The sequence below is a fragment of the Gadus morhua genome, chromosome 11 (genome assembly GCF_902167405.1).
Source record: "Gadus morhua chromosome 11, gadMor3.0, whole genome shotgun sequence".
Lineage (NCBI taxonomy): Eukaryota > Metazoa > Chordata > Actinopteri > Gadiformes > Gadidae > Gadus > Gadus morhua.
In genome coordinates, this window is record NC_044058.1 from 1,169,440 (window position 1) to 1,196,892 (window position 27,453).

Consider the following 27,453-nt stretch of genomic DNA (forward strand, 5'->3'; position numbering starts at 1 on the left):
ACTTGAGTATCAAGAGTACAAGAGTATTTTTTCTAAATATTGCATTACTACTGCCACAGTGTTTACATTTATGTATGGAAACGTCCTACATGGAGTATTGAAAAATGTTAACACCTTGGAGAATGTAAAAGGAATTGAAAGTAAAATCAAGTAATTTTCATCTTTTTACCATGGCAATAGCACAATAGTATACAGTATAACAGTATACTCAAGAACATAAAAACAATTGCTCAGCTTACATAAATATGCAATATCAGAAATGAAAATTCAGCTAACAATTCTATGTATGTGTGAGTTTCTCCGTTTTTTTATCAATCAAATCAACAATCGTCTCATCTAATTCTGACCATGGAGTTGGCGGAAAGCGAAGGTGATTGCTGATAGGCTGAAGGCTGTCCTAATCAGTTTGAGAGGGAATCACGTTTGAGAGGGAAAAAACAAATTGAGGGTTTCCGTGATTTTTCTTTTCTCCTTTTATTTTTTATTTTTCAGAAGGAGTAACGGGTACTCATGGTTATGGATAGAAATGTAACGGAGTAAAGAGTACAATATTTGCCTCTCAAATGTACTTGAGTAAAGTCAAGAGTACTCCCAAAAAATGATACTCGAGTAAGGTACAGATCCCTCAAAATTTTACTTAAGTACTGTACTCAAGTAAATGTACTCCGTTACTGTCCGGCTCTGCTGATATGTATATTATATATAGTATTTGACGTTTTGTACTTATATTATACTATATACCTGACATTTTTATTTTATTGTTTATTGTTATTGTTCCCCTGCTTTGGCAATGAGTTGTAACTGGTCATTTAACAACATTTTGAGGAGATAATCTGCTGGTTGGTGAGGGGTGTCACATGCCACCGCACACTTTTTGGCACTTTTTTTTGCCGATTTTGGATGACGCAAAGCAAAATCATCTCTACAGATTTCATGTTTGCATTGTCGATGCCGTTCATTTGTGAAACGACTGTTACTGCCCTCTAGAGGATTTATTGCGTAACATCCATAAGAACGCTGAAACCAGACGGAGGTATGAAGGGTAGTTCCGGGGGCAACGTTTGGGGCGACGGACGAATTTCGTCCGGATCCGGAGGTATGGATCGGCCTTTATCCCCATGCGGGTGTTGGCGGATGGGGGAGTCTTGGCGGTGGACTGCGACGGCATGATAGTTGTCTGACCCCATGGAATGTACTTATGTACATTCCAATCACATTCTTTTCATCGGCAGAGCACTGTCAATCACGCACAGCCCGGTGAACGGCACACGTGATTGGAATGTACGTCAGCCGAGAGCAACCAATAGGTTTAGAGCTAAATGGTCCCGCCCCCAGGAACGTTTTTTTTTTTCTTCAGATTTGACTGTCAGGAGTTTCAAAACATATGCGCGACAGAACACTGCCAATATTCAAGTGACTCAAAGCTTGCGCCTGTGTGGTCAAATCTCTGAAAAGTCAGTGCTGAAAAGTCAGTTCTGAAAAATACGTTGCAATGGAGTAGGCTAAACGCACACCTTTACAAGTTTTTAAAACTAAATATTCAACCTTTCAAGGTGGTCCAGGAGCACACGGTAAAACAATATTATGGACAATTAGAGCCAGATATTAAATGAATGATGGTTCAGAGTAAGAATTTAGGAATGCAAAAGTGCTAATAACATAATAAATTATGTTGGAGTGCAGTCGAACCTCATGATATTAAGACAACAGAATGTAACATAACTAGACCTAATATAAATATGTCAGAAAAGGTGAAGCTACTGTATAAAGGAATTGTTCTAACTATTCCTGTCCACTCATAGTTGCTGTATTTAAAATAATTATTAGCCTCAATCTCTGATGCCTGTCAGCTTTACAATACGAGTATCAGTTTGTGTCCTATCAAATATTAAATTGAGATGATTGCAGTATAACAGAGGGAATTCTGAATAAGAATTCTGAATAAGGTGTGTATTTACAGAAAGAGAAGAGCCATAAACTCCAGCTTAAAGTCAACAGCGAGTGTCAAGTCTTCTGTCCAAAACCGGAAGCGTTTATCCGATTTTATAACGTAGTTTATTACTTTCATTTATGTAAACACATTACTTAACGCCCGTTCATTTATGTAAACACACTACGTAGCGCCCGATTTTTATTTTATTTTCAGATTTGTATTTTTTATTTTCAGATTTCCGGTGTGCTGGTGGATGTTTCTGTGCATGGATGTCTGCAGCGGAAGTGCGTTTTTTTATTTAGCGAGAAGATACCGACTATAATAAAAATATACATATATATAAAGTTCATGTACTAAAAAAAAATATATATATATATATATATATATACATTTATTCATATAAATGTATATATATATACACATTTATATGAATAGTTTGCTTGTACCAAACTAAACTAAAAAATCAAATGAAAATAGAAACCTGTAACTAATTTCAAAGAATCATATTCTCAACAAAGTAGGCCAAAAGAGATTTAAACAATATACAATTTTAATTGTGTAACATAAATCAATTCAGCAGCAAATTTGTCAGAAAAGGCCATGCCTAAAAATGATTTTCAAGTATTTTAATAAAATATCAAAAAAAGAAACAAAAGTACAATTATTGTAGATTTTTCTTTTCACCCAAAGTTCAAAGTGATTCCTTTCTAGTTTCCTGAAGCACGAGATGATGTTCTCCCTGTAAAACACACACACACACACACACACACAGTTAATCAATAAGCACATCCTATACAGCTGTAGAGGAAAGGAGCTGTACATGTTGACAAATCTGTTGATATAGAATATATGCCATAAAATACATATATATGATATAGCACTAGCAGTGTTATTTAGTAATTTTAGTAGTATAAAAGCAAGGAATACATAATGTTGAATGAATATGTGACTGGAATAAGAGACTGAATTCACATGTAATAAAAAGGAGTAACGTTATTACGCGGTGATTGCAGTCAGGAACGGGGGCTCGTACAATGTCGAAGACAACGCTATACACTATACATATAAAACACCCACCCACAGAATATATGACACATTGTATTAACAATAAAAACAATATAATAATGACAAAGGTTATAAGATGCAAGAAAACCGCTAAACTACTGGGTTGAAACCATTGCGAATATGTTCTCAATGGTTTTATGGGATAAGTATTTCCTTCACTTGTTCACAAAAAACAATATACACAGTCTTGTATCTCTGCCTTTTCTTCAGTTTTTCAACAGAGAAAACTTGTTTTATGGTCACGACTACCCTGATAGATGATTGGCTTGGTTCCAGGCTTAAAACTCCTAATATAACGATTTTATGAAAAGTCAATTGAGAATGAATGGGAAATTTAGTCCCGGATCCAGAGCTGTTAAAAAGGGGGCGGTCACTGTTGCGCTCTATTGACACAGCCAATACCCCTTCCACTAACGACAGGCGAGCTACACTAGTTCCTGTTTTCTTTTTATTTTGGAAGTCTCCTCTCTACCAACAAATGATTGATACCCCTCAGTCCCATTATTAGCTAGCTGAGGTTTGCCTTTAAATCTTTGATGTCAAATGATACAAATTACTTGTATTGCAAGTGGAAAGGCATGCAAGAAAACATTTAGCAGAGGACAAAATACAACCTATGCTAATGTCAACTTTTGTGGCTCATTGACACTGGCAGACAGTTGGGAACAATTCAGAGGTGAAGAGCTTTTGTTTTGGTATCCTTGAGGGAGATGCCTGATAAATATATAAAAATATTTGGCTTCACCCAGGTTCATTGCCAGATGAAGTCTGATTAACAGTTGTGTATTGTTTAATAACTGTTAATGCTGAGACTGCTTTGGTTCTTGCAACCTGTCTGTGTGTGGGCTTTGCACACCGTCAAGGGAAAGAGTCAGTGGTTGAAAAAAGTATTTTGACCACTTACTCGTTGCTTATAATAGCTTATTCATTTCCCAGTATAATTTCCTCAATTTAGAAGACAGTTTTGTTCATTTTTGAATTGTAAAATATATACAATCATTTTTAAGCGTTTTTGAAATTATTGGAAGCGAGTCGAGCCGACCTCGCTTCCAATACTATATACGCTTCCAATACTATATAATACTAATACTGTATATTGGTGAAACACAATAGCGCATGCGCAACGGGGATTTTTAAAGGTTACTGTACAGTGGCGGCGGCTAGCATCAGGAGCTGAAACATCACTACAGTAGAGCTAAGAAGGTTCTACGAGCGCTTCAGACCAACCTTACCAACTAAAGACGTACGAAAGATAAATTAATGATGGTTCAGAGTAAGAATTTATGAATGCAAAAGTGCTAATAACATAATAAATTATGTTGGAGTGCAGTCGAACCTTATTATATTAAGACAACAGAATGTAACATAACTAGACCTAATATAAATATGTCAGAAAAGGTGAAGCTACTGTATAAAGGAATTGTTCTAACTATTCCTGTCCACTCATAGTTGCTGTATTTAAAATAATTATTAGCCTCAATCTCTGATGCCTGTCAGCTTTACAATACGATTATCAGTTTGTGTCCTATCAAATATTAAATTGAGATGATTGCAGTATAACACAGAGGGAATTCTGAATAAGAATTCTGAATAAGGTGTGTATTTACAGAAAGAGAAGAGCCATAAACTCCAGCTTAAAAGTCAACAGCGAGTGTCAAGTCTTCTGTCCAAAACCGGAAGCGTTTATCCGATTTTATAACGTAGTTTATTACGTTCATTTATGTAAACACATTACTTAACGCCCGTTCATTTATGTAAACACTACGTAACGCCCGATTATTTTTTTTTATATTCCGATTTCCGGTGTGCTGGTGGATGTTTCTGTGCGTGGATGTCTGCCGCGGAAGTGCGTTTTTTTATTTAGCGAGAAGATACCGACTATAATAAAAATATATTTTCGTCATGGACAGTTTGTTATTACTGTTTGCGACAAAGTATACATTTATTCATATTACCTTTGATTGTACCAAACTAAACTAAACAATCAAATGAAACACAATAGCGCATGCGCAACGGGGATTTTTAAAGGTTACTGTACAGTGGCGGCGGCTAGCATCAGGAGCTGAAACATCACTACAGTAGAGCTAAGAAGGTTCTACGAGCGCTTCAGACCAACCTTACCAACTAAAGACGTACGAAAGAGATTCGTAGCGAAGAACGTTGCGTGAAACACGTGAGTTGTTAAAGGTCCCATGACATGAAAATCTCACTTTATGAGGTTTTCTAACATAAATATGAGTTCCTCTAGCCTGCTTATGGTCCCCCAGTGGCCAAAACTTGCGTTTGGTGTAAAACAAGCACTAGCTGTTCTGCTCGCCTTTGAAAAAAACGGAGGCTCAAGCACGCTGATTTGGAATGTCTTTATTTATGTCGTCATAAAGCATCTAAGCTCCTCCCCTTACTCTGCCTGGCCCGCCCAGAGACGTTGGCCCGCCAATGAGACACGACCGTGCGAGCGCCACATGTGTGTGTGTGAATACACACACTGTAACTCGTTTCTGTAAAGTGTTTCTTGTCGGTTCTTTGACGTCTCTTGTATTTCCACAACGAGACTGTCGTGGGGGTTAAGAAGGTTGAGAAGGAATTGGGGGAAAGGAACTATGGCTTTGAATCGCTGAAGTACATGAACTGCGAAATGCCGCCGGTTGCCGCGAGGCACCATCGCCCAGCAGCGGGCAGCCGGCAGCAGGCAGCGCACAGTTCAGTCTACTTCAGATTGATGTGAAAGGGGAAGAACCAGAGACGTCGCAGAACCCGACAAAGTCGTTTGTGCTCAATAATATCGTCTGGAGGCGCACACAGCTTTTGGCCGTGATAATATGTATGATATGATATAGATATCTATGTACTATATGATATTATTTAGATATAGACTGTAACGCAAGTGTTGTACATTTCCTTGTTATTTGGATAACCGTTCTGCTTTTGGTGTTATGGCGCATAACACGTCGGACTCTCGTCTCTGGTATTTCTACAACGAGACTCGTAGTGGGGGTTATCTCAGCCAAGGTTGAGAATGAATTGGGGGGAAGGAACTTGGCTTTGACTCCCTCAAGAACATGAACCACGACATGGAGGAGAAAGGGATTGTTGGCGGCGAATGTCTCCCGCTTGAGCCCCGCTGAGGGACCACCGCCGGAGGCGGAGGTGCCTAAGCGCTGCCCGGCAACAATCCCTTTCTCCTCCTTGTCGCGGTTCAGTCTACTTCACATTGATGTGGACATGGAAGAACCAGGAACGTCGGAGAACCCAACGCGGTCGTTTGACTCATAATATCGGCTCACACAGCTTTGGGCCGTGATAATATATATTATAGGACATAGATATCTATGTAGGCTATATGATAATATTTAGATATAGAGCTCCAGGACTCTAGAATATTTACAGAACACGGCTAATGGCTGTGTGCGCCTCGCCATTGTGATACATCCACTGTAAACAGAGCGCATGGTACCGTGGCTGCAAGCTGCTCAGGGCCACACCCCCACCCTCCTCCTTGACCCGCCTCGCTCCTCCTCATTTGCATTATAGCTACAGACACCAAAACAACGCATTTGGGGGAAGCTCAATGTGCGACTGGCTCGGAGTGGCTGTAACTCTGCACAACGGCTGAATTTCAGGAACGTCTTTGAATACTGTGTTAGTTGCCCACTAATACCTATAATAAAGAATACATAAAATAGCATGTCATGGGACCTTTAAAGTAGAGCTTAAAGTAGAGGTTACGAATGACGTAGTGTTAAGAAGGTTTCGAGAAACCGGGCCCTGGGCTCAAGACATAACGCAAACAATAAAAAATAATTAAGGCTTGCACTGGAACTTCTTGTGATTTGCGTACAAGGCATAATGTGTAGACGATTTTAGATTTCGGGGATTTTCTGACGCTTTTATCTAAAGTGACTCACAACAATTTATTCACACACCAACAGCGGAGTCAATCACGCAGGGTTACAGCCAGCTCGTCCGGATTAGGGTGTTAGCGTGAGGAATCTTGCTCAGGGACACTTCGACACTCGACACTCAGCTAGGAGGAGCCGGGGGTCGAACAATCAACCTTCCAGTTACTACAAGGTTACTACAGCTTAATGAAAGTTAAATTTAAGACTTTTAAGACTTTTTTTAATGCCACTTCAAATGAAATTTAAGCCCAACGACACAATCAACACTAATGAAAAAAATTATTTGAACATATTTCCACTATCAGTAAGCTTTTTGGACAGAAACTAAAATGACCTCTTGCGCACATTGTGCAGTAGAGTACAGGGAAGATGAAACCGATAAAACACAACAGTAAGACCTATCATCTGAACACTATATCCTATATCATCTGAAAACTATAAGGAGAGTAAATACAAGAAAGCATTAACATTAAAACTTGTCGGAACCGCATGCAAAGGTGTGGGCACTATCAAAGTCTGGGAACATCGCACGGAATAAGTCTCCAATTCTCTTATTTGACTTGTATGATTGGTGTCTTGTCACGGTGTTCAGACACCACAGTAACTCTGCTTTCATCGTTGACGTGCAACCTAACATTGTCCGGAGATTTGTTGCTGCTGTCCCGGTTGATTTCGGAGATGGGGTTGGAGGCACGATAGAAACGAAAGCAGAACAGGGGGGTATACCGCGAACCTTGCTGAACATACCCAGGCTTTCTTGGGAAAACCTGGCTCGACGGAGACGCAACTCGCAATCAGAGTTAAATGGTACCACGACACTCACTTAAGATTCAATTAGTTGAACCAGGTTTTCCGCTTTAGGTTCAATGCGCGTTCACATAAAAGGGGCGTTTATCTGGTCATTTGACTCACCCTTATGCAAAATGAATCGAGCGAGAGCGGTGTATTTCACCCAAGGCGAGCAGTGTATTATTATGAATTCCTACGAGGAATTCAAAGTCCAAATCACAGCCAAGGGGAACACGGTTGCCCATAATATGGCTTGGGTGGCGTGCTGGCAAAAAATAGCCGACCGTGTTAATTCTTAAGTGAAAAGATTCTGCATATTGTCTAAAAAATATCATGCATCATGCCTTTTACCCCCATAGATGTGGTGCCAGCACGCTCCTACGAACATGGGGCCAAGTCAAAAATAAATATAAAAATATTATTCAATGTGGCAAGTTGTAAGCATCTATTTGAAAAAATTAAGGTGAATCTAGCCTCTGATTTGCAATGGCCTAGGCTCCAACCTTTAATCTCATGTTGATTACCTGTAGCAAATAAAAAGAAAACCCAAATTAATACGACTGGGAGGGGGACCGCTCCACTGTCCTTCACCACTTCGGAGGAGCTGGCTCTCGCCAATAACGAAGGTCGGCCGATGATGGTAGAAGTGGAAGGGGGGGATGTCCTCTGACCTCACTTCCTCGACATCCAAGTGGTTTGTAATGAGTATGTATTCATGTATTGGCAATGGACTTAAAAAATTGTCTTGCTAATCAAATGTGAAATGATTGAGTGTAAATTAATTATGTCATTTTTAGTTGAAGGTACAAACATTATTTTGGAGGAGCCGCCGACAATCAATCTCCAATCAGAGGTATATAACTATCAAAGCAAAGTGTCACGTATTCTTCTAAATGTTTAATTTTTGGAAAGTGTCTATATAATAGGTTTCCCTGATTCTTGCAGGAGACTCAGTCTCTTGTAGGGATTTTTCTTAAAGATTTCTCACAGCTATAATATGAATTTGTAGAATAAAAAATGCCTTGGCCTAATTGGTGTCACTGACATAGCGGTTATGTAAGGGATAATGGACAACAGGGCACGTGACTATCCAAGGTTCATGTACGTTGAACGTGGGGCCACCTTTAAACTTGAAACACAGACACACTGCGCAACAGTAAGTGCACAGCTTCTTTGTGTAGCATTGCCTATATACTGTCCAACAAGGACGATCAAATAACGAATACCCTCTGATGAGAATCAGTATCTCTCATAAAGAATATCGTCAGACAATGCCAAGGGATCGGTTCTGTCCCGAAAATCCCTCTGTCTCCGGAGAGACGCCTGTACGATAAGTGCGCCGAGGTCCACGGGAACACCCACAAATGGTGACGCCATTGTCGGAGGGGCTAGGAAGCTGGACGCTTTTGAAAGATGGATTTAAGACTTTTTAAATGGTATTTAAGGCCTTATTTTTAGATTTATGAATTTAAGACTTTTTAAGGAGCCGCGGGAACCCTGTACTAGTCAACCCGCTCTACCTCCTGAGCTATTGCCGGCTACTTGCTGCTTAGTTGTTTAAAATAGTAATTTACTAGTATTTACAGTAGCTCTGACAGCACCTGTAAAACCACTACATAAAACTGTACTACGAATAGGGTTGGTCCAAGACAACGGTTTTGGTACATACCGCCTTTTCCAAAACTATGGGGTGCTCTGGTAAATATTTAGGCTTTTTCTTGGCCACAGGTGAGGATGCCAGCTCACATAGAACCTCTCTCGTGTAGGATATTCTCCCTAAGACAAAATTAGCGAACATGCTTAATAAACATTACATCATGCAGTGCCAAGTAAACAGCAATATGTGAATCATACATTCATACGTGATCATTTTTTTTTTTTTTATGTAAATAAGAAACTCCAATATGAAGTCAATCACGACTTAACCAACCAATCATGAAGTGTTTAATGTCTTTATGGACCGAAAATTGCAGACAACATGAGATAATAATGAAAATCTGATTACACTTTCCAAATAATTACCCTTATAACTCTCTATTTCCAATACATGAGCCTCATGGCTGTTTATATGTCAAGTTATTTTGGGACAGGGCAACATGTTAGGGTTTTAGGTTATAAGGTTTTTAACCATACTACCCGGTAAATTGAATATTTTATGTTTAGACATAGTAAAATAAACATTGGAATTAGTAAGCTATTCCATCAAATGTCTGTATTTCCTTACCTTGCTTCGGTGTGTGTAGGCGAATTATACTGTAGAATTGCTCTACAGTAATATTCTTCTTGGACAGCAAAAAGATGCATAAACATTAATAAACTGATTGGGAATAATACAGCGATACAGGGCACTGATGTTTTAAACTGGTTTGCCACAAAGAAGCCTTACCTGTTCATGCTCCACCGGTGTGCCCGCAGGTGTGTCTGCGGATCCATCATCAGACCCTAGTGGAGGTAGTTGTAAATAGAACTATAACTATATGGCCAGGCTAAAGCCCTCAATGTTCTCCTTCACCCTGGTCCAGTATAAAGCCCTCCATGCTCTCCTTTACCCTGTTCCAGGCTAAAGCCCTCCATGCTCTCCTTTACCCTGGTCCAGGCTAAAGCCCTCCATGCTCTCCTTTACCCTGGTCCAGGCTGAAGCTCGCAAAGCTCTCCTTTACCCTGGTCCAGGCTGAAGCCCTCCATGCTCTCCTTTACCTTGGTCAAGGCTAAAGCCAACATGATCTCCTTGACCCTGGTCCAGGCTAAAGCCAACATGGTCTCCTTACCCTGGTCCAGGCTAAAGCCAACATGGTGTTATTACCCTGGTCCCGGCTAAAGCCCAACATGCCCTCCTTTACCCTGGTCCAGGCTAAAGCCCAACATGCCCTCCTTTACCCTGGTCCAGGCTAAAGCCCAACATGCCCTCCTTTACCCTGGTCCAGGCTAAAGCCCTACATGCCCTCCTTTACCCTGGTCAACGGTGCTGCGCCGCAGGGGTCGAGCCGGCTCCAGGTGCTTCTGCAGTCTCCTTCTCGCTAACGTTACCTCCATCCTGTAGAGTACTTGAATTACTGCAAAATAACATCCAAATCTTCGCAGTTGCAAAGGAATACATCGTCATACTTAATAACTTTGTCTCCACCTTTAACTCTTTGATGTCAAATTATACAAATTTATTGTATTTTAAGTGGAAAAGGTATGTAACAAAACATTTAGCAGAGGACAAAATTTAACTTATGCTAAACATGTCCTTTAGTGACTCATTGACACTCGGAGACGGTTGTTAACTAAACAGTTCAGAGGTAAAAGCTTTGGTTTCAGCCTAAAGTTTGGTTTCTCCCTACAGCCGAGAACAAACTGGTCAATGACGTTATGTCTTTTTTTATTCAACATACTAGGCATGCACCGGTCGACCTGCCATAAATCGGACTGACATTACGAGACGAAGCTGGCAGCCGATTCGCAGCAGCCGAACCGGCAGTTAAAGGGTAATTCCGGTGTAAAATGGATTTGGGATGTTTTTGTATGATAACGGGTTGAAACATTCGTTTTGGAGCACAAAAACCGCATATAGACGCTTTCTTCAGTTGGCTATTTTTAGCCGATTCTATCAAAACGCTATAAACTTGGAACAATGGGGGCAGTGGTTATGGTAAAAACTAAATCGCTATTTTAAACCACTTAATAGGCTAAAAGTAGCCCGACACTTCTTTGGTAGTATAATAAGGGTCTTAACCTATAAAACGAGGCATTGAGAACTTTGTAAGTGTACAGATTGTTTATTAAAAAGTACATTTTATACACACAATACCATCAGTAGATCACCCGTCAACGCCATTTTGTTTTCAAGACTCAATAGGTAGATTGACGAACACAGAGATTGTGACATCCGTCAGCAACACGCAAGCTCTGTGTTCGCCAATCTACTTATCGAGTCTTAAAAACAAAATGGCGTCGACGGGTGCTCTACTGATGGTATTGTGTGTATAAAATGTCCTTTTTAATAAACAATCCGTACACTTAAAGTTCTCAATGCCTCGTTTTGTATGTTAAGACCCTTATTATACTACCAAAGAAGTGTCGGGCTACTTCTAGCCTTTTAAGTGGTTTAAAATAGCGATTTCGTTTTTACCATAACCACCGTTTCAACTCGTTATCATACAAAACATATCCCAAATCCATTTTACACCGGAATTACCCTTTAAGGAAAAGTTAAGGGATTCTTAACGAGAGGCATGGAGCGGCTGATTCTCCGTTGTTTAACCTCCTAAATCGCTGCGGTAAAGCCACATTAATTAGTTTAGATTATCCAAGAGAGTCTAAACATTATTTTAAAACAGTTTACAATTTATGTAACCTTTATTTAGTTTGTTAAAAAAAAAAAGAGGGGAGATTTCACTGCTTTTTTTTTGTATCTGGACCACATTAGAACTGGTCCTGATTGAAAACCACTACAGCTAGACTCTTCAAATCTGGACTAGATTATCACAGTGAGGATATACATTGTGGAAAACATAGTTTCAGATTTGTGAAACCTTTTTTCTATTTGTGAAAATTCAACAAATGCACATTTTAATGCCTTTTAGGGGTCCAGACTGCATTAGAACTGGTCCTGATTGAAAGCCACTACACCTAGAGTCTTCAAATCTGGACTAGATTATCACAGTGAGGCAATACATTATGGAAAGATAGTTTCAGATATTTGAAACGTTTACCCTATTTGTGAAAATGCAAAGTATGCACATTTTAATGCTTTTTAGGGGTCCAGACCGCATTAGAACTGGTCCTGATTGAAAACCACTGCACCTAAACTCTTCAAATCTGGACTAGATTATCACAGTGAGGCTATGGATTATAGAAAACATAGTTTGAGATGTTTGAAACCTTTTTTCTATTCTTGAAAATGCAAAGAATGCACATTTTAATGCCTTTTAGGGGTCCAGACCGCAATAGAACTGCAGCAGATTCTCAAAAGGAGAAGTTGGAACCCAGAAAACAGCTTTGTGTCATTAGCTGTGTGATTCTGACATGATCAGACTCAAAAAGCAGTTTACTTTGTCAGCAGACACCACTTATAAAGGTTGCGTTAAAGGGGCACTGTGTAATATCACATCATCAAGAAAGTTCTACAAAGTTCTAGAATGCAACGCTCCCTGGGTAACCCCACCCCTATTGAATAATAACAGAAGCTACAGTGGCCTTCAAGGACAAGAACAATTCTAAACAATGCACCTGATGACATTCCAAAAACATGGATTCCTCCATAAGACTTGCCTGCTCAATGTACAAAATGTAATATTAATATCTGTAATTCTCCACTCAGGAGGATGATTCAGATTATTGGCAGAGGTGATTTTACACCAATAAAAACATACTTATGAATGAGGATATTGATTTAAGTTAATCAATTACTTAAATGTTACAGTGTCCCTTTAATGCAGAGAATAACTTAAAATTGCATAGTTAAAAACAATTTTGCAGCCAGTAGACAGGATACACAGTGTGGAAAATGGGGTCTTTAAATATAAATCAAATGAAGAACAACCACAATCATGTCTGAATTATGTTTATTCTAACAAAGGCCACACTAACAGCTTTGGTGAAAGTAAGGGGAATTCAACTGGGAGAAGCAGTGAAGGTGATTGACTGAAGCCAGTTACATGAAAGGTGAGAGAAAAACAAATTTCCTTTGAAAGAACTAATTAACCAATATACTTTATAAAAAGTTAAAAATGAGTGAGTTTAAAATAAGAAATTTGGATGGAAATAAGACAGGAAATGGAATGACCATGTTACAGAGACTCTTCTAAATTTCTGTACTTTGTAAAGCTTATGTCTTTATATTTGTTTTACTGTCTTACGTTTTGGCTTTTCTGTACTTCCACATTTTACTTAATCCACAATTTAACTCTGTAGATGCTGATACAAATGCTCTTGTTGGTCGTTTGTGTGCGGTGGACCTTGAAGTTTAGCTGTCCTTTTTACTTATAACCACAATCCCTTTCAGAAAACAATGCCTGTATATTGTTCCGTAACATTTTTTCTGGCTTTTAAGATTCTTTGGACAGTTTTGATAGTTTTGGACTGTATGAATAGTTGATCAATAATTGCACCTAGAAATTTGTTTTGATATACCTTTTTTAAGTTTACGCTCTCTATCTGTTCCTGGGTGTTTTCCGATTATTTAGTTTCAAAATATCATGTCAGTTTTGTTTTTGCATTTGTTTACAACATCTATAATTTCTCTCTCAAGAACAGGATTGAGGTACATTGAGCTGATGTGTATCACGAGGTGATGATTATCAATGTAGTCCAGATTTGAAGAGACTAGGAGTAGTGGTTTTCCATCAAGACAATCTAATGCGGTCTGACATGTGCCTTTATTGCATTTTCACAAATAGGGTAAAAGCTTAAAAAATCTGAAACTATGTTTTCTATAATGTATAGCCTCACTGTGATAATCTAGTCCAGATTTGAAGAGTCTAGGTGCAGTGGTTTTCAATCAGGACCAGTTCTAATGCGGTCTGGACCCCTAAAAAGCATTAAAATGTGCATTCTTTGCATTTTCACAAATAGGGTAAAAGTTTCACAAATCTGAAACTATGTTTTCCATAATGTATATCCTCACTGTGATAATCTAATACAGATTTGAAGAGTCTAGGTGTAGTGGTTTTCAATCAGGACTAGTTCTAATATGGTCCAGATGTAAAGAAAGCAGTGAAATCTCTGAAATCTTTTAACAAACTAAATAAAGGTTACATAAATCGTAAACTGTTTTTAAAGAATGTTTAGACTCTCTTAGATAATCTAAACTAATTAATGTGGCTTTACCGCAGCGATTTAGGAGGTTAAAGAACGGAGAATCAGTCGCTCCATGCAGCTCGTTAAGAATCGCTTAACTTTTCCTTAAATGCCGAATCGGCTACTGCAAATCGGCTGCCATCTTCAGCGTCATCATTACCAGGGTCTATGAAGATAAAACACCTAGTGCCTAGCATCACACGCATAGACCCTGACCCAGCAGTTCGGCCGACATCTGCCATGAGTTCACCGTTCAGTTAATTCACCAGTAAAATTCAACTGTTCAGTTTATTAACCAGTAAAAGACAACTGTTCAGTTGATTAATTTCGGTTTAAAGTATTTAAACCGGTAAACCGACAATAACCATGACATTGTGAGTGATAAGTAGGATGTGCTGATGATAGCACGCCTCGGTCGGTGAGCTAGGACCGACCACTTTTATCAGTTCGACCACCAGACTAATCTTCCTCTCTTAACAGGACACATCTTGATCAACCGAGTCCAATTAAGCATATTATGTTGATAACGATGTTGCTTTGTACAATATATTCAATTAAAATGTCCTTTATAAATCATTCACCTGTCTCTCCTGGGAACATGCACTCCCTCGTTGTTGGTTTTCCAGAGCGGGATGAGTGATATCCCTCCGCGGTGGCTTGTCAATCAGCTGAGAGTTGGATCTGTCTGATATCCCTCCACGGAGGCCTACCAATCAGCCGGTTGACTGACTTTGTCGATGTTTACAGCTTTTAGAGCCCACATTATTACATCCACCTTATTCTGAACATCCTGCATGGTTTAAACAAAAACTATAAACGGAATAATTACTTGTATATTTAACTTTTCCTGCAGCATTAACGGGATCCTTCTCCATAGTGCAATCTTATTAAAACCCGAGCACTTGTCACATTAAGTTTACTATAAAGAAAAACAATTGACCAATAAATAAAGGTCTTGTTGCATTTTTTCCATGTTAAATTGTTGGATGCAGGTCAATTAATACATTTGTATTAACATGGTAAAATAGAAACCTGAAATACAATGCATCATGAAACCAATAACACCACTACATCGATTAAACTGAATACATGGGTGGGTTTGGCTTAATTATTAATTAATTAATTAATTAATAATTGGGTTAGTTATGCTGTGAACCCTTCATAATACAATTAATAAGAGGCGGGCCTATGAACGATCAGCTCCCATTCTTGTCCTGTGCTCCTTTTTGAATGACGGGCTTCAATTTTATTCTGTAGTAGCTAAATAACAGTATTAGCTGTGTTTAATTTCTATGAAATAAACTACGGTAACATTTTAAAAGTCTCACCTTGCTTACAATTAAAAAAACTTTTCCTTTTTTGAAAATACTTTACTTCTTTACCTTTGCCTTGTGGGGCATCAAGTCATGACTGGAAATGAAAAGTAAACCTTAAATAACAACTTCTTATGCAAAAATGTGCATACAGACAATGATAAGTAACAAATCCTAAATGAGTCAAAACCAATTCATTTATTTGGCCTGTCTGCAAAGACCGCAGTTTAATTGTTTACAATGTCAATGTTGAGATGTAAATCTTGCATTAAGGTTTTCCTCCTAAAATAGTTAAAAAAATTCATTCCCTTTCCAAATGTATGTGTCAGATCTTTTCACAACAGATGTCAAACAAAATAATGCTTACGTGAAACGTTCAATTAGGTGAAGCAATTATGGGTAATAACATCTGTATTCAAAATAAAATAAAGTGACGATACATTGACTTAAGGTTAAAGATCATCTCAAAATAAAGAATCAATTTAACAAACAATGGCTTAATAAAAAAGAAAACATAATTAAAGATGATATGCCATTTGTTTTAAATACCATAACCCCAAACCACACCCCATGTTCACACAAAAACAAGCTGTATTTTTCGATTACCAATTGGTCTTCCACTGAGTTCTCGAACTGCCGTTAATGCTTCCTGACGAGATTCAAACACTACTGTTGCAGAGCCTTTTGGCATGCCATTTTTATTGTACTGCAGTGAGACAGATCCAGGGATGACACGATATCCATAGCAAAAGTCATAGACCTCATCCATCTTGATTTGAGACGGCAAGTTGACAAGCTTTAGGCATGTGGGACCATCGAAATTCTGTGCAGGAGGAGCCATGTCTGTGTGCGATGATCCATTTCCTCCCCCTTGAGGATAATGCACAAGAGAATCCCTACTGCTGCCACCATGGATTTGAACCTGGAGGTTAGCCATCGGCATATCAGCATGGGATGGTTCCCTCATGTTTGGGTAGTCCATGTCACCAGGATAGGGTCCCTCGCTGCTGCTCCGTGCAGAATGCCTTTCTTCACATGCCATTGGGTCTTCAAGCATTGGGGGCCCCACACCGAACTCCCGCATCTCAGACCGTGCAATGCATTTCAACACCACTTGTGACCCAAGAAACCTCTGCCCATTTAGAGATTGAGCATTCATAGCCTCTCCTTCAAACTGAAAGACAACCAAAGCCTCTCCAATACCTGCACCTTTGTGGTCACGAAGCAAGAGAACACTATCCTCAGTTATATTCAACCCGAAGAAGAAGTCCATGATCTCGACTTTTCGCACATCAAAGGGCATATTCTGAACATAGAGACACACTTTCTCAGAGTTGTATGGATCTCCTTGCCGACTTGGAGGGCTTCCTTCAAATCTTTCCGTCGCCTCACAAGGTCCATCCTTGGGGTTACGTGACTCCAGAATGGAGAGCATCTTCTCTCTTGATATAGGAGATATATACACATTCCTGTTGAGGAATTCTTCTTTGTGGCGAGTCAAGGCAGCACAGTAGTTGCTTAGGCTTTTAAAGAGCACAAATGCTGATCTTGTTCTCCTACCCCCTCTGTCTAGCAGGTACAGAATCTGGTCATCCTGAAGCCTTGCATGGTGGAAAAGTTCTTTAATGTTTCTTTTAACAGTTGAATAAGACAGATTTTCCAGCAAAACACAAAACTCTTCAGTGCAAGCAGAGTTGGGCAGGATGGCAAAAGGGGATCGTGATCTCAGGCGACGTGGATGCCTTGCAAGTTCCTGTGGTGACTTTCCTTTTTCAAACTTGCCATTATTGTTGTAACCTCCAACACCACCAAGCTCATGCCATTGTTGTTCAGTTGCCAAATACACTTCCACAAACCGTGAACCAATGTATCCCCTATCTCTCTTTATGCCATCTCTTGCATCCTGTCTTGTTGCAAATTTAACAAGCCCTAGCCCATTATTTTGACCACGCCCATTTTTCATTAAGATTATGCCATCAACCAGCAAACCATCAAAAAACTGTCTCACATCAGATTCAGTCACCGAGAAGGGCATTCCCTTCAGAAACACGTACAAGTCATCATTGGAGGGAGATGCAGTCCTCCGGTACCTGGTCACAGAATGACCTGCCCTGCCACCCGAACTCCTGCCTGCATCTGGGTGGTTAGTTCTTCTAGGTCCCACTGGAACATCACCATGGAGTCGTCTTGAATCTTCCTTCAGTGGTCTCTTCTGATCCAGCTCTGCGTTTTTTGTACTTTCTTCCAGAAGGCTCTGCATTTCCGATTTACTGCTCAGCAGCAAGTTAACAGGGGACCCCTTGATACAGCCTCCTGAACGTATCATGGCTCTTCTTGCATCTTCATCAGAAGCAAAGACGATGAAAGCCTCTTCATTCTCCCCACCAATAATATGCACCCCACCATCAGGGATTTTCAGGCCAGTGAAGAAATTGCGAATGTCCTCGGAACCTGCTGTGATTCTAAGGCCCTGTAAACGGATGACCACCGCCATGCCGACGCAAAAACAACAGCACCTGCAGACAGAGGGGTACAGAATCACATTATTGCTGACGAAGCCTTGCTTGATCACCATTCATTCCTAGGCAGTCCAATACAACACCACTGAACTTCATTGGAAGGGTGTACTTCAATACATGGAGGAACACCATTAAAGATAGCCACTGCAACAAGCATGAAAGAATTTAAGAGCAGTCCTCAACAAATAGATTGGAAAATCCAACAAAAACAAAGCAATCACTCTTGATTGCAGAATGAAAGAAATACAATCAAGTTGCCATTTCCTTTATCAAAATGCCAAGAGGATTAGTCAAATAACAAAATGTTGCCATTTTATGAGCCTATTATCTTCTCAGACACCCAATAGTGTGATATGAGATGGCTCTTGGTAAATACACTCACCTATGGCCAAGGAGTGCATTAAACCAATCTACAAAAATAATGTTAACACAACCAACCATATGCAACCAACAAGATGCTCAAAATAATTGCCCAACAACCAAAAATGATATTCCATAATGAAGCATTTAGGACCAAAGGTTCCTCATGAGTATTAAAATATAACCTGAAAAACATTTTGACTAAAACTTATGGCAGAACTCTTGTTTTTCATGAAAAGCATTCCAGCCTTAATTGCATTCCAGCTCAAAAAAACTTGACATGCTTTTGTTTTAATCAGGACCAGTACAGTAGAATCCAACACACTTCACAAGTCAGAATCCACGCACTATGATTAACAAACCATCTTAACCTTCGAGGGTTGGCGAATTTGAAGACAAAGTGTGTTTACAAAACAGTCCATCTGAAGAAGAAATGTTATTTATACCCCAACCAAAATCTGTATTGGAGCAGTTACTCCCTACCCAGAATATCAAATCTTGAAGTACAAAATTATCTGAACTGCTACTATCTGATATCAGTTGACCATGGTGTGGCCATGAATGCCTGGCACGACTATTTTTCATTCTAGGTTTTACATTATGCATTGCTCAGCTCAACTAATTGTGCAATTGTTAGACTTGCAGTAATGCTGACTAAATATTTGAGCTGTACTTGGAAAATCCGGATTTCTGCAAATTGCTTGACATAGATCTTGAGTTCTGAAGCACTCTTTTTCTGGTGAAGGTTGGGAAAAAAATAAAAAGACCAAACATGTGATTACAGCAATTTGGAAACAAATATCAAACTTCCTATTTAACAAGTAACCACTAGCCTAATTAAAACTCCAGTGAGACAATGGATGTCACTGGTGACATTAGTACAATCTTTGATGAAACCAAATATCACCACTTTACCTTTGTTAACGTTTAAACAAGATCCAGAGATTCCACATAGGTATAAGGCCACAGTCAGAGAGAGAATTTCCCTCAGATCATGCAAATACTTTTATAACTAAAAGCTAAGATAACTAGTATTAACAGCATATTGAACATTCGGTTTCAAAAGAAACGTGTACAACTAATGCTTTACAAACGAATGTACAAGACCACATATAAAATATATGAAAACTAGCCCAATCTAACTTTAATCAATGCAAAACTGCCACACTTCTAACCAGGCCATCGGTTAACACGAATCATTCACTTCCCATATTCACTACTAACAGTGACTAGCAAAACACAGGTGTCCTTCTTAGCTGTGAAGTTGAAGGCAGACATTACAACACGTCGCTGTGGGAAAAAAAATGATTATTCATCATGAGGTGACCAAACGTTAAGAGATTGACATTAAATCAATGAGATTAAAATGAGTTTTTTACAATTAACAAACAACGCAGGCCTAATCATTGGCAACCGTGTAGTAAGCTACCGCTAGTTTGTTGGAATTTCTAGTCATAATAAAACAAATGCTTTATACATCATCAAGGGCTAACATAAAAGCCTACTTGAAAAAAATAAAGATTTAAGTGCCTTTATTTATGCCATCATCATAACAAAGTCGGTGTGTGTATTTGCTAACGAATGCTATCAAGCTAACCAGGCCTCAAGCGCTAGCTAGGCGGCTACACCCCTCAGCACAGCTACCGACGTTACACTATCTAAGCATATTTTACATATAATCAGGTCTAGCTAAATGTCCAAACTTACACAAACGGCTAGCACTGATGAGAAATGTATTTTCAGCAGAAACCAAACTTGATCTATTAGATAAATGCAGGCCCGTCCCACGCCACGTTCCTGTAGTGAGTGAGTCCTCTTGTTGTGGCCTTGAGCCCCGCCAGATGGGGGAGCTGTTGGGAGACATTTAGCAGCAACGAAAAACACACTTAGATCAATATAACTTTATATAAAGGTTAGGGGAGAAAGACTACATTTAAGTAGAGCCCCCCCACACACACACCTTTCGCAACTTGTAGTTTGGCCATGGCGTCTCGCAGTCTCTCTGTGTTTCCCCATATTCTCCACAGCTCCATCCCTCTGCACGAACTGCAATTTTTCCCCTGTTAAAAGGGTTTTCCTCTGAGTTTTTACGCATTGGATGTGAGGGTTTAAGGGAAGAGGATGTTGTTAGGATGCTCATGCTATGTAAAGTTCTTTGAGACAAACTGTTTGTAAAAACGGGCTATAAAGATTAAAATTGCCTTGCCTTGCCTAACCTGCTTGGACTGTAATTCATATTCATGCTACTAGTTTGATCATTGACTGACTACATGAATAGTTGTGAGGGGAAAAACGGTCTGTCTAGTTACTGGACCAGATGAAATGAGACGGAGAGGTAATAAAGTCTGTCGGCACGAGGACCTTGGATTTATTAAGTAAAGTGGCAACGGTTATACAGAGTCATAAAGTGTGAGAGATCGAATATGTCTAAGTCCCTAATCAGCACTGATGGTTCGTCCAGAGCTTCGCCTCCGTGGAAGGTCTGCTTCAGAAGAAGATGCAGAGTCCCTGTGTGATACAGTCTTATGCTGTATCCTCCTCTCGATGAGGTGTGTGCGTTTGAGGTGTGTGTGGTTCTGTGTGTTTTTGCTTGACCTTGGCTCCCAGGCCCTAGTATATGCATGTGTATCTTCTTGTGTTCTTCCTAACGGGGGAGAGCTTCAAAGTGTCTCCTGTGTGATAAATTAATGTGGCTCTCCCGTTCTTGAGGATGACTGGTGCATTGTCTGAGTGTCTACCATTTGCCTGCTTGGGAAATGGGGCCTTGGCTCTGGCCTTGACCTGACTATATTATCATGTTTGTGTTATGTGTTAAGAGTTGACTATATTGTAATGTGACTGCCATGTGATGTGCTCATCAGGCTAGGGTAGGAGTTAGCTATATTTGTAATGTACATGTGATGTACTCAGCAGGTTATTTTTCCCAACAGTTGCACAGGGTAGATTCTTATAAATGGGACAACCCTACCCTGTGACGTCATCATGGCCTCCCCGTGCCCCCTAGCAGATAACCAGACCCCTGGTAATGTTACAAGAGACAGACTGGCTGCCATTGTCTCGGGCAACGAGCAAGACCCATTGCAAAGATGTTTAACCTGAAATGGTATTTATATTTTGGCCTAGTGTGAGTGCACCCTTAGATAATAATCGGTTATGAACAAGAACACTTTAGAAGACACACTTTATTTAAATAAGAAACACTGAACAACACATCTAAAAATACACACACACGCACACCTAAAAATACACACACACACACACTCTCTCTCAGCTTTTGAGAGAATGGTGGAGAATCACATCTTCTCCACCATTCCGCCAACTTTGCCTCGCTCTCCTCATGCCTCGCCTGCTCCCTGGCACTCTCCTCTTGGAAGGGGTGTCTTGGGTGGTGGAAGAGGTGCCTGGGGTGGAGGAGCATGAGGGAGAGGTGGGGGGGCTGGTGGCAGTGGACTCAACGATGTCCTGAAAGAAAACGAATAAGAAGGAATTAGGAATTATATGCCAGAACTGGGTGATATGGCCATATGTTACATACAATATATAATAGCTATGTACACAATATAGTACTGCCAAAAATTACATTGATTAACCATGTAATATTACTAATATAATATCATATATTAGTAGGCTATATATAATATTACTTATAGAATGTTACTAATATAATATAATATATTAGTATAAAGCTTATTTTTAACCTGGAGTCACTAGAACATGGAAGATCTGGATATCATACGACATGATATCCAGCCCGGTCTAGCAGCCCGGCCGTCGGACTTTCGCGGGCCGCCCGACCCCGGTTCTCGGCCGGGCTGCAGAGCACGATCACGGGCTGCAGCCCGGCCGAGAACCGGGGTCGGGCGGCCCGCGAAAGTCCGACGGCCAGGCTGCAGAGTGGGCCGCCCGACCCCGGTTCTCGGCCGGGCTGCAGAGCACGATCAGGGGCTGCAGCCTGGCCGAGAACCGGGGTCGGGCGGCCCGCGAAAGTCCGACGGCCGGGCTGCAGAGCCCGTGATCGGACTTTCGCGATCTTCCGAGAGTCCGCGGCCGGGCTTCGAAGACCGCGGCCGAGCTGCAGAGTGGGCCGCCCGACCCCGGTTCTCGGCCGGGCTGCAGAGCACGATCATGGGCTGCAGCCCGGCCGAGAACCGGGGTCGGGCGGCCCACTCTGCAGTCCGACGGCCGGGCTGCAGAGCCCGTGATCGTACTTTCGCGATCTTCCGAGAGTCCGCGGCCGGGCTTCGAAGACTGCGGCCGGGCTGCAGAGTATAATCAATAAAATAATCAATAGTTAACTACAGAGAAAACACTTACATTTGTGTTTTTCCAATCCTGTCTCATCTTTTCGCCCTCCATCTTGTCTAGGATATTTCTTGATTTTCCGTTTTCTCGCAAGGTATTGTGGGAGCAAGTCAGAACTGAAGCGCTTTGAGGGTGCCCATCGAAAATCTCAATTTTGAGGGGATGTTAGCCCTCCCCCTTACCCCTTAAGCTACATTTAAACAGTATTGGGACATGACTCCACGGCGCGTGAACGCGCAACAGCAAGGGCTAGGGCTGAGATTTTCTATGTAGCAAAGGAATGAGATTGGGCCTTATAATCAAACGGTATAGGGTATATACATATTTGATGTGTTTAGGCAATTTATAATATCTAGTAAATATCATTAAAAGTAATTTCCAAACACATTAAAGAAAAGAAAAAACAAAAGCAGAGGGATTTTGCAGCAGTAGCACAATTTTACTCAAACAGAGTGGGAGAGGAATCAGGTTAACAAAACATCTAAGAACATCTAAGCTGCCTAACACATTAACAACGCAACATTAAAACATCACAAAAACATCACAAAATAAAACCTGCAATACAAAGAGTTTGCTTTGTTTACTGTATACTCTTTGTCACTGTACAGAGTAAACAATATGATTAAAATGTCAAAGTGTACTACTCAAAAACCATGTAAATAGTGTTGTAAATAAACTTCAAAAGCTTTTCAGATCTTATTTGGAAAATAACTTCATATGGTGTGTCTTTTTACAATTGATTCATTACCAGCATTCGTAGCGTTGATCAGCAGTGAAATAGTCCGCCAAAGACGTTGAAGTCGCTTAGCAAGCGAAGACGCTGGGGTTGACAAGACACCGGACTACTACCCATGCAAGTGAACGGAGCGTTCCACGGCATTGAGAAGACCCGTGTAATAAAGGCCTATAATATTTCTGTTTATGGCATAGATTTCTCCCCAGATTGGGCCTGTTAGCAGAGTCACACTCTCACGGCGGAATAATAATTCTAATAGATTTCTCTCTTTAGCCGAACTGGCGTAGTTTATTTGTGAACCGCGAACAGACGCACGCTCTCCTAGAGCCAAGTGCATAGAGAGGGAAATGTCTCGGACATTCCCTTATATGGTCACAGACATGGCGCAACAGCGTCTCCTTTTGGTTCTGAACAGATAACTACAGTTACATGCAATCATACATATATCATCACTCCCATTTATGAATGACATGTATACTGTACAACTTTAACATATTCAAATAAACAATCAAAAAGAACATGGCAGTCAAATGTCAAACATTTATAATCCAAAAATAACATGGCAGTCAAATGTCAAACATTTATAATCAAAAAGAGCATGCAGTCAAATGTCGAACATTTACACACCAAACATCACCCCTGCAAATTTCATTAGCTTGAGTTTGGAGACAGGCTTGGTCATAGCATCTGCAACCATGTCATCTGTGGGACAGTACACAAGTGTTATCTTCTCTTCTCTTATGGTGGACCTAAATGTCCAAGTGCTTACATCTCTGCCTGCACAGGGTTCCTAACAAGTGCAATAGCCCCCTGGTTGTCCTCATAAACAACAGTTTTCATGTACACATAGGTATCTATACCTTTCAGTAGTTGCTCCAAATAGATACACTCCTGTATTGTTAGAGCTAGAGCCATGTATTCGGCTTTGCACGTGGATAGTGCTACTGTCGGCTGCTTCTTGGTTTTCCATGAGACCAATGAGCTGCATCGGCGTCGGCAGACCCTTTTCACCGGGGCACGTGCCCCGTTGTGGATCTGCGGTGCCTGGGTATGCCTGGGGCACTGATTTTTTAATTAATTAATTTATTTATCCCTTTAATTTTTTTTTATTTAAGTCTGACTCATCTGGCAATCTACAGAATACATGCTTGCATTTTTTTTTCTTAAAATAGGCCTAATAGACTACCACTTTCGTTAGAATTTAAGTCCGACATACGGACAGAGTAATTAGAATCCACTTGCGTCGTCTCGGACGACGCTGAAGTTGGCATCCGATTCGCAGCATCCGATTCGGCTTGAAAACCACTTAGAATCTTCAAATCGGTCCTGATTGAAAACCACTACACCTAGACTCTTCAAATTTGGACTACATTATCACAGTGAGGCTATACATTATGTAAAACATAGTTTCAGATTTGTGAAACCTTTACCCTATTTGTGAAAATGCAATACAGGCTTATTTGAATGCTTTTTAGGGGTCCAGACCGCATTGCATTTTCACAAATAGGTTAAAGGTTTCACAAATCTGAAACTATGCTTTACCTAATGTATAGCCTCACTGTGATAATTTAGTCCAGATTTGAAGAGTCTAGGTGTAGTGGTTTTTAATCAGGATCAGTTCTAATGCGGTCTGGACCCCTAAAAAGCATTAAAATGTGCCTTTATTGCATTTTCGCAAATAGGGTAAAGGTTTCACAAATCTGAAACTATGTTTTACATAATGTATAGCCTCACTGTGATAATTTAGTCTAGATTCGAAGAGTCTAGGTGTAGTGGTTTTCAATCAGGACCCGTTCTAATGCAGTCTGGACCCCTAAAAAAGCATTAAAATGAGCCTGTATTGCATTTTCACAAATAGTAAAAAGGTTTCACAAATCTGTTACTATGTTTATTATAATGTATAGCCTCACTGTGATAATTTAGTCCAGATTTGAAGAGTCTAGTTGTAGTGGTTTTCAATCAGGACCGATTTAAAGTGGACCAGCTGCTGAATCGGACGCTGCGAATCGGATGCCAACTTCAGCGTCGTGCCACTCGGAGCATGTTGCAGCCGGAGAGTTGCCTGTAACACAGAGCCAGGAGTTCGTCATATTTTAGGCTATCTTTAAGAAACACGGTACTAGTCCTCCTAGTAAAGACACACTAAAACATTGATTGTACAAAATTTGACACCCTGAAGAAATTTACTATTTGAATTACGTCAATAGAATGCATGGTGCCCCCCTCATTGGCCGGCCGCTGCAATGAAATGTACGTGACGAATGCACACACTGAGGAGAGAATCATTCTCCTTGATATCGACTTTTTGAACCTGTCCAGCACAGCGTCAGCGACCATTCACTCCGGCCGGCGTGAAGTGAAGTAAACAGTAAGCGTTACATTTTTATCCTCTGGAAGCATAGAATGTATAACAAATGTGTATGCCTTTCATCAAATAAGGTGAAGGGGCGTCTCTGAAGTGGTGTTATTAGCTAATGTGGTCACGTCTGTCGTTATGCTATAGTAGCCAGACAGTTCGCTAATATATTAAACTGTAGCGATAACTGTTTAAGCTGGACCTGTTGATCGGAGAAAGACCACAAATGTCGGGTTCACACTACATGCCATCTTATGGTGTTTCTCGATTCTTTACGTTCGTGTTTTCAGGGGGTGATGATCCCGTGATGGGGTATCCAAGTTGTCTTGTCAGCTTAGTTAGCTAGCTATCGGCATACTGTATAAGACATCTTCTCAAGTTGCCTGGAACCAATGGCACCGATGTTATACTAGCGCAATTTATAACAGAATACAACACTCGGAGGTGGAAGCTGTTTTGTACGCTGTTGCTTTTAAAAATAGCCCAGTGCATGCTTAAATAAGCAGGCTGGCTTAAGCAGCTCAAGCACACGTTGGTCTCAAAGTTGAAAATGAATGATTCTGAAATTATTCTCATTCTGGTGTTTTCTGCTCGAGTAGGCCTACAGACAAAAGCACAGACATTAAGGGGGCATGATGACATACAGGTGGTTACTTTCAAGACAGTAGAAACATAATGTAGAAAAAAAAACAATTGATAGGTATCATTCATAGCATGCATATAGACGAATGTCCTGTTTTTACTATTCGTTTTTTTGGTGTGTCAGGTATGTAGAGAGTTATGGAAGAAGTATGTTGTACTAGTAGGCTATGTTATTTTATGATCTTTTGCTGGCATTGAATTATTTGTTATCTCAGTGACCGGAACTAGATATAACAGCCTACTGTATTAGTTATGATTTTGATCTCAATTCAACTCAAACAACATTGTTCTTGTAGATGGACATCAGAAAGTTATTCGCTCGGAGCAGGGATAAAGCAGCAAGGAGAAATGAGAGCGGTACGCTAGGTAACAAGGCAATGCAAACCACTTTTAGGTAACAACCCAGTTGAGTTGACCACTGGTCACTAGCCCAAGCCTAACAGTTACATATCATATCTTTTTGACATTCATACCCAACTCCACAAAACCAAGGAACAACGGACCATCTCCTTCAGAAACATCAAACTTATCAACACCACAGACCTCTCCACCATGATAAGCTCCTACCCCAACCCTCCCCCAGCTTCCTCCCTGACTGACCTGGTGACTCACTACAATAACTGCCTCTCCTCCTCCCTCACCACCCTGGCCCCCCTGAAAACCCGCTCAGTCTCATTCACCCACACTGCTCCCTGGTTCACTCCTCATCTGCGCCAGCTCAAAGCCACTGGTCGTCGACTGGAGCGACTCTACAAT

The 27,453-nt window shown here is 40.4% G+C and overlaps 2 protein-coding genes across 3 annotated transcripts; both read right to left on the bottom strand.

Moving 5' to 3' along the window:
- Positions 1-2,461: 2,461 nt before the first annotated feature.
- Positions 2,462-15,690, bottom strand: gra (granulito). Of its 2 annotated transcripts, none has more exons than XM_030371219.1 (6): positions 15,051-15,690; positions 10,638-10,739; positions 10,073-10,128; positions 9,911-9,965; positions 9,356-9,462; positions 2,462-2,672 (listed from the first exon to the last, which is right to left on the bottom strand). In XM_030371219.1, exons 1-6 carry the CDS (start codon positions 15,067-15,069, stop codon positions 2,625-2,627), a joined length of 387 nt encoding a protein of 128 aa, XP_030227079.1. In that variant the 5' UTR covers positions 15,070-15,690; the 3' UTR covers positions 2,462-2,624. The 2 variants fall into 2 exon arrangements, with proteins under 2 accessions (XP_030227079.1, XP_030227078.1); XM_030371218.1 differs by having other exon boundaries at positions 9,911-9,968.
- Positions 15,691-15,957: 267 nt separating this feature from the next.
- On the bottom strand, positions 15,958-20,517 carry rbm12bb (RNA binding motif protein 12Bb). Its single transcript, XM_030371196.1, has 2 exons — positions 20,369-20,517; positions 15,958-18,298 (listed from the first exon to the last, which is right to left on the bottom strand). Exon 2 carries the CDS (start codon positions 18,274-18,276, stop codon positions 16,357-16,359), a length of 1,920 nt encoding a protein of 639 aa, XP_030227056.1. The 5' UTR covers positions 18,277-18,298; positions 20,369-20,517; the 3' UTR covers positions 15,958-16,356.
- Between the last annotated feature and the right edge of the window lie 6,936 nt (positions 20,518-27,453).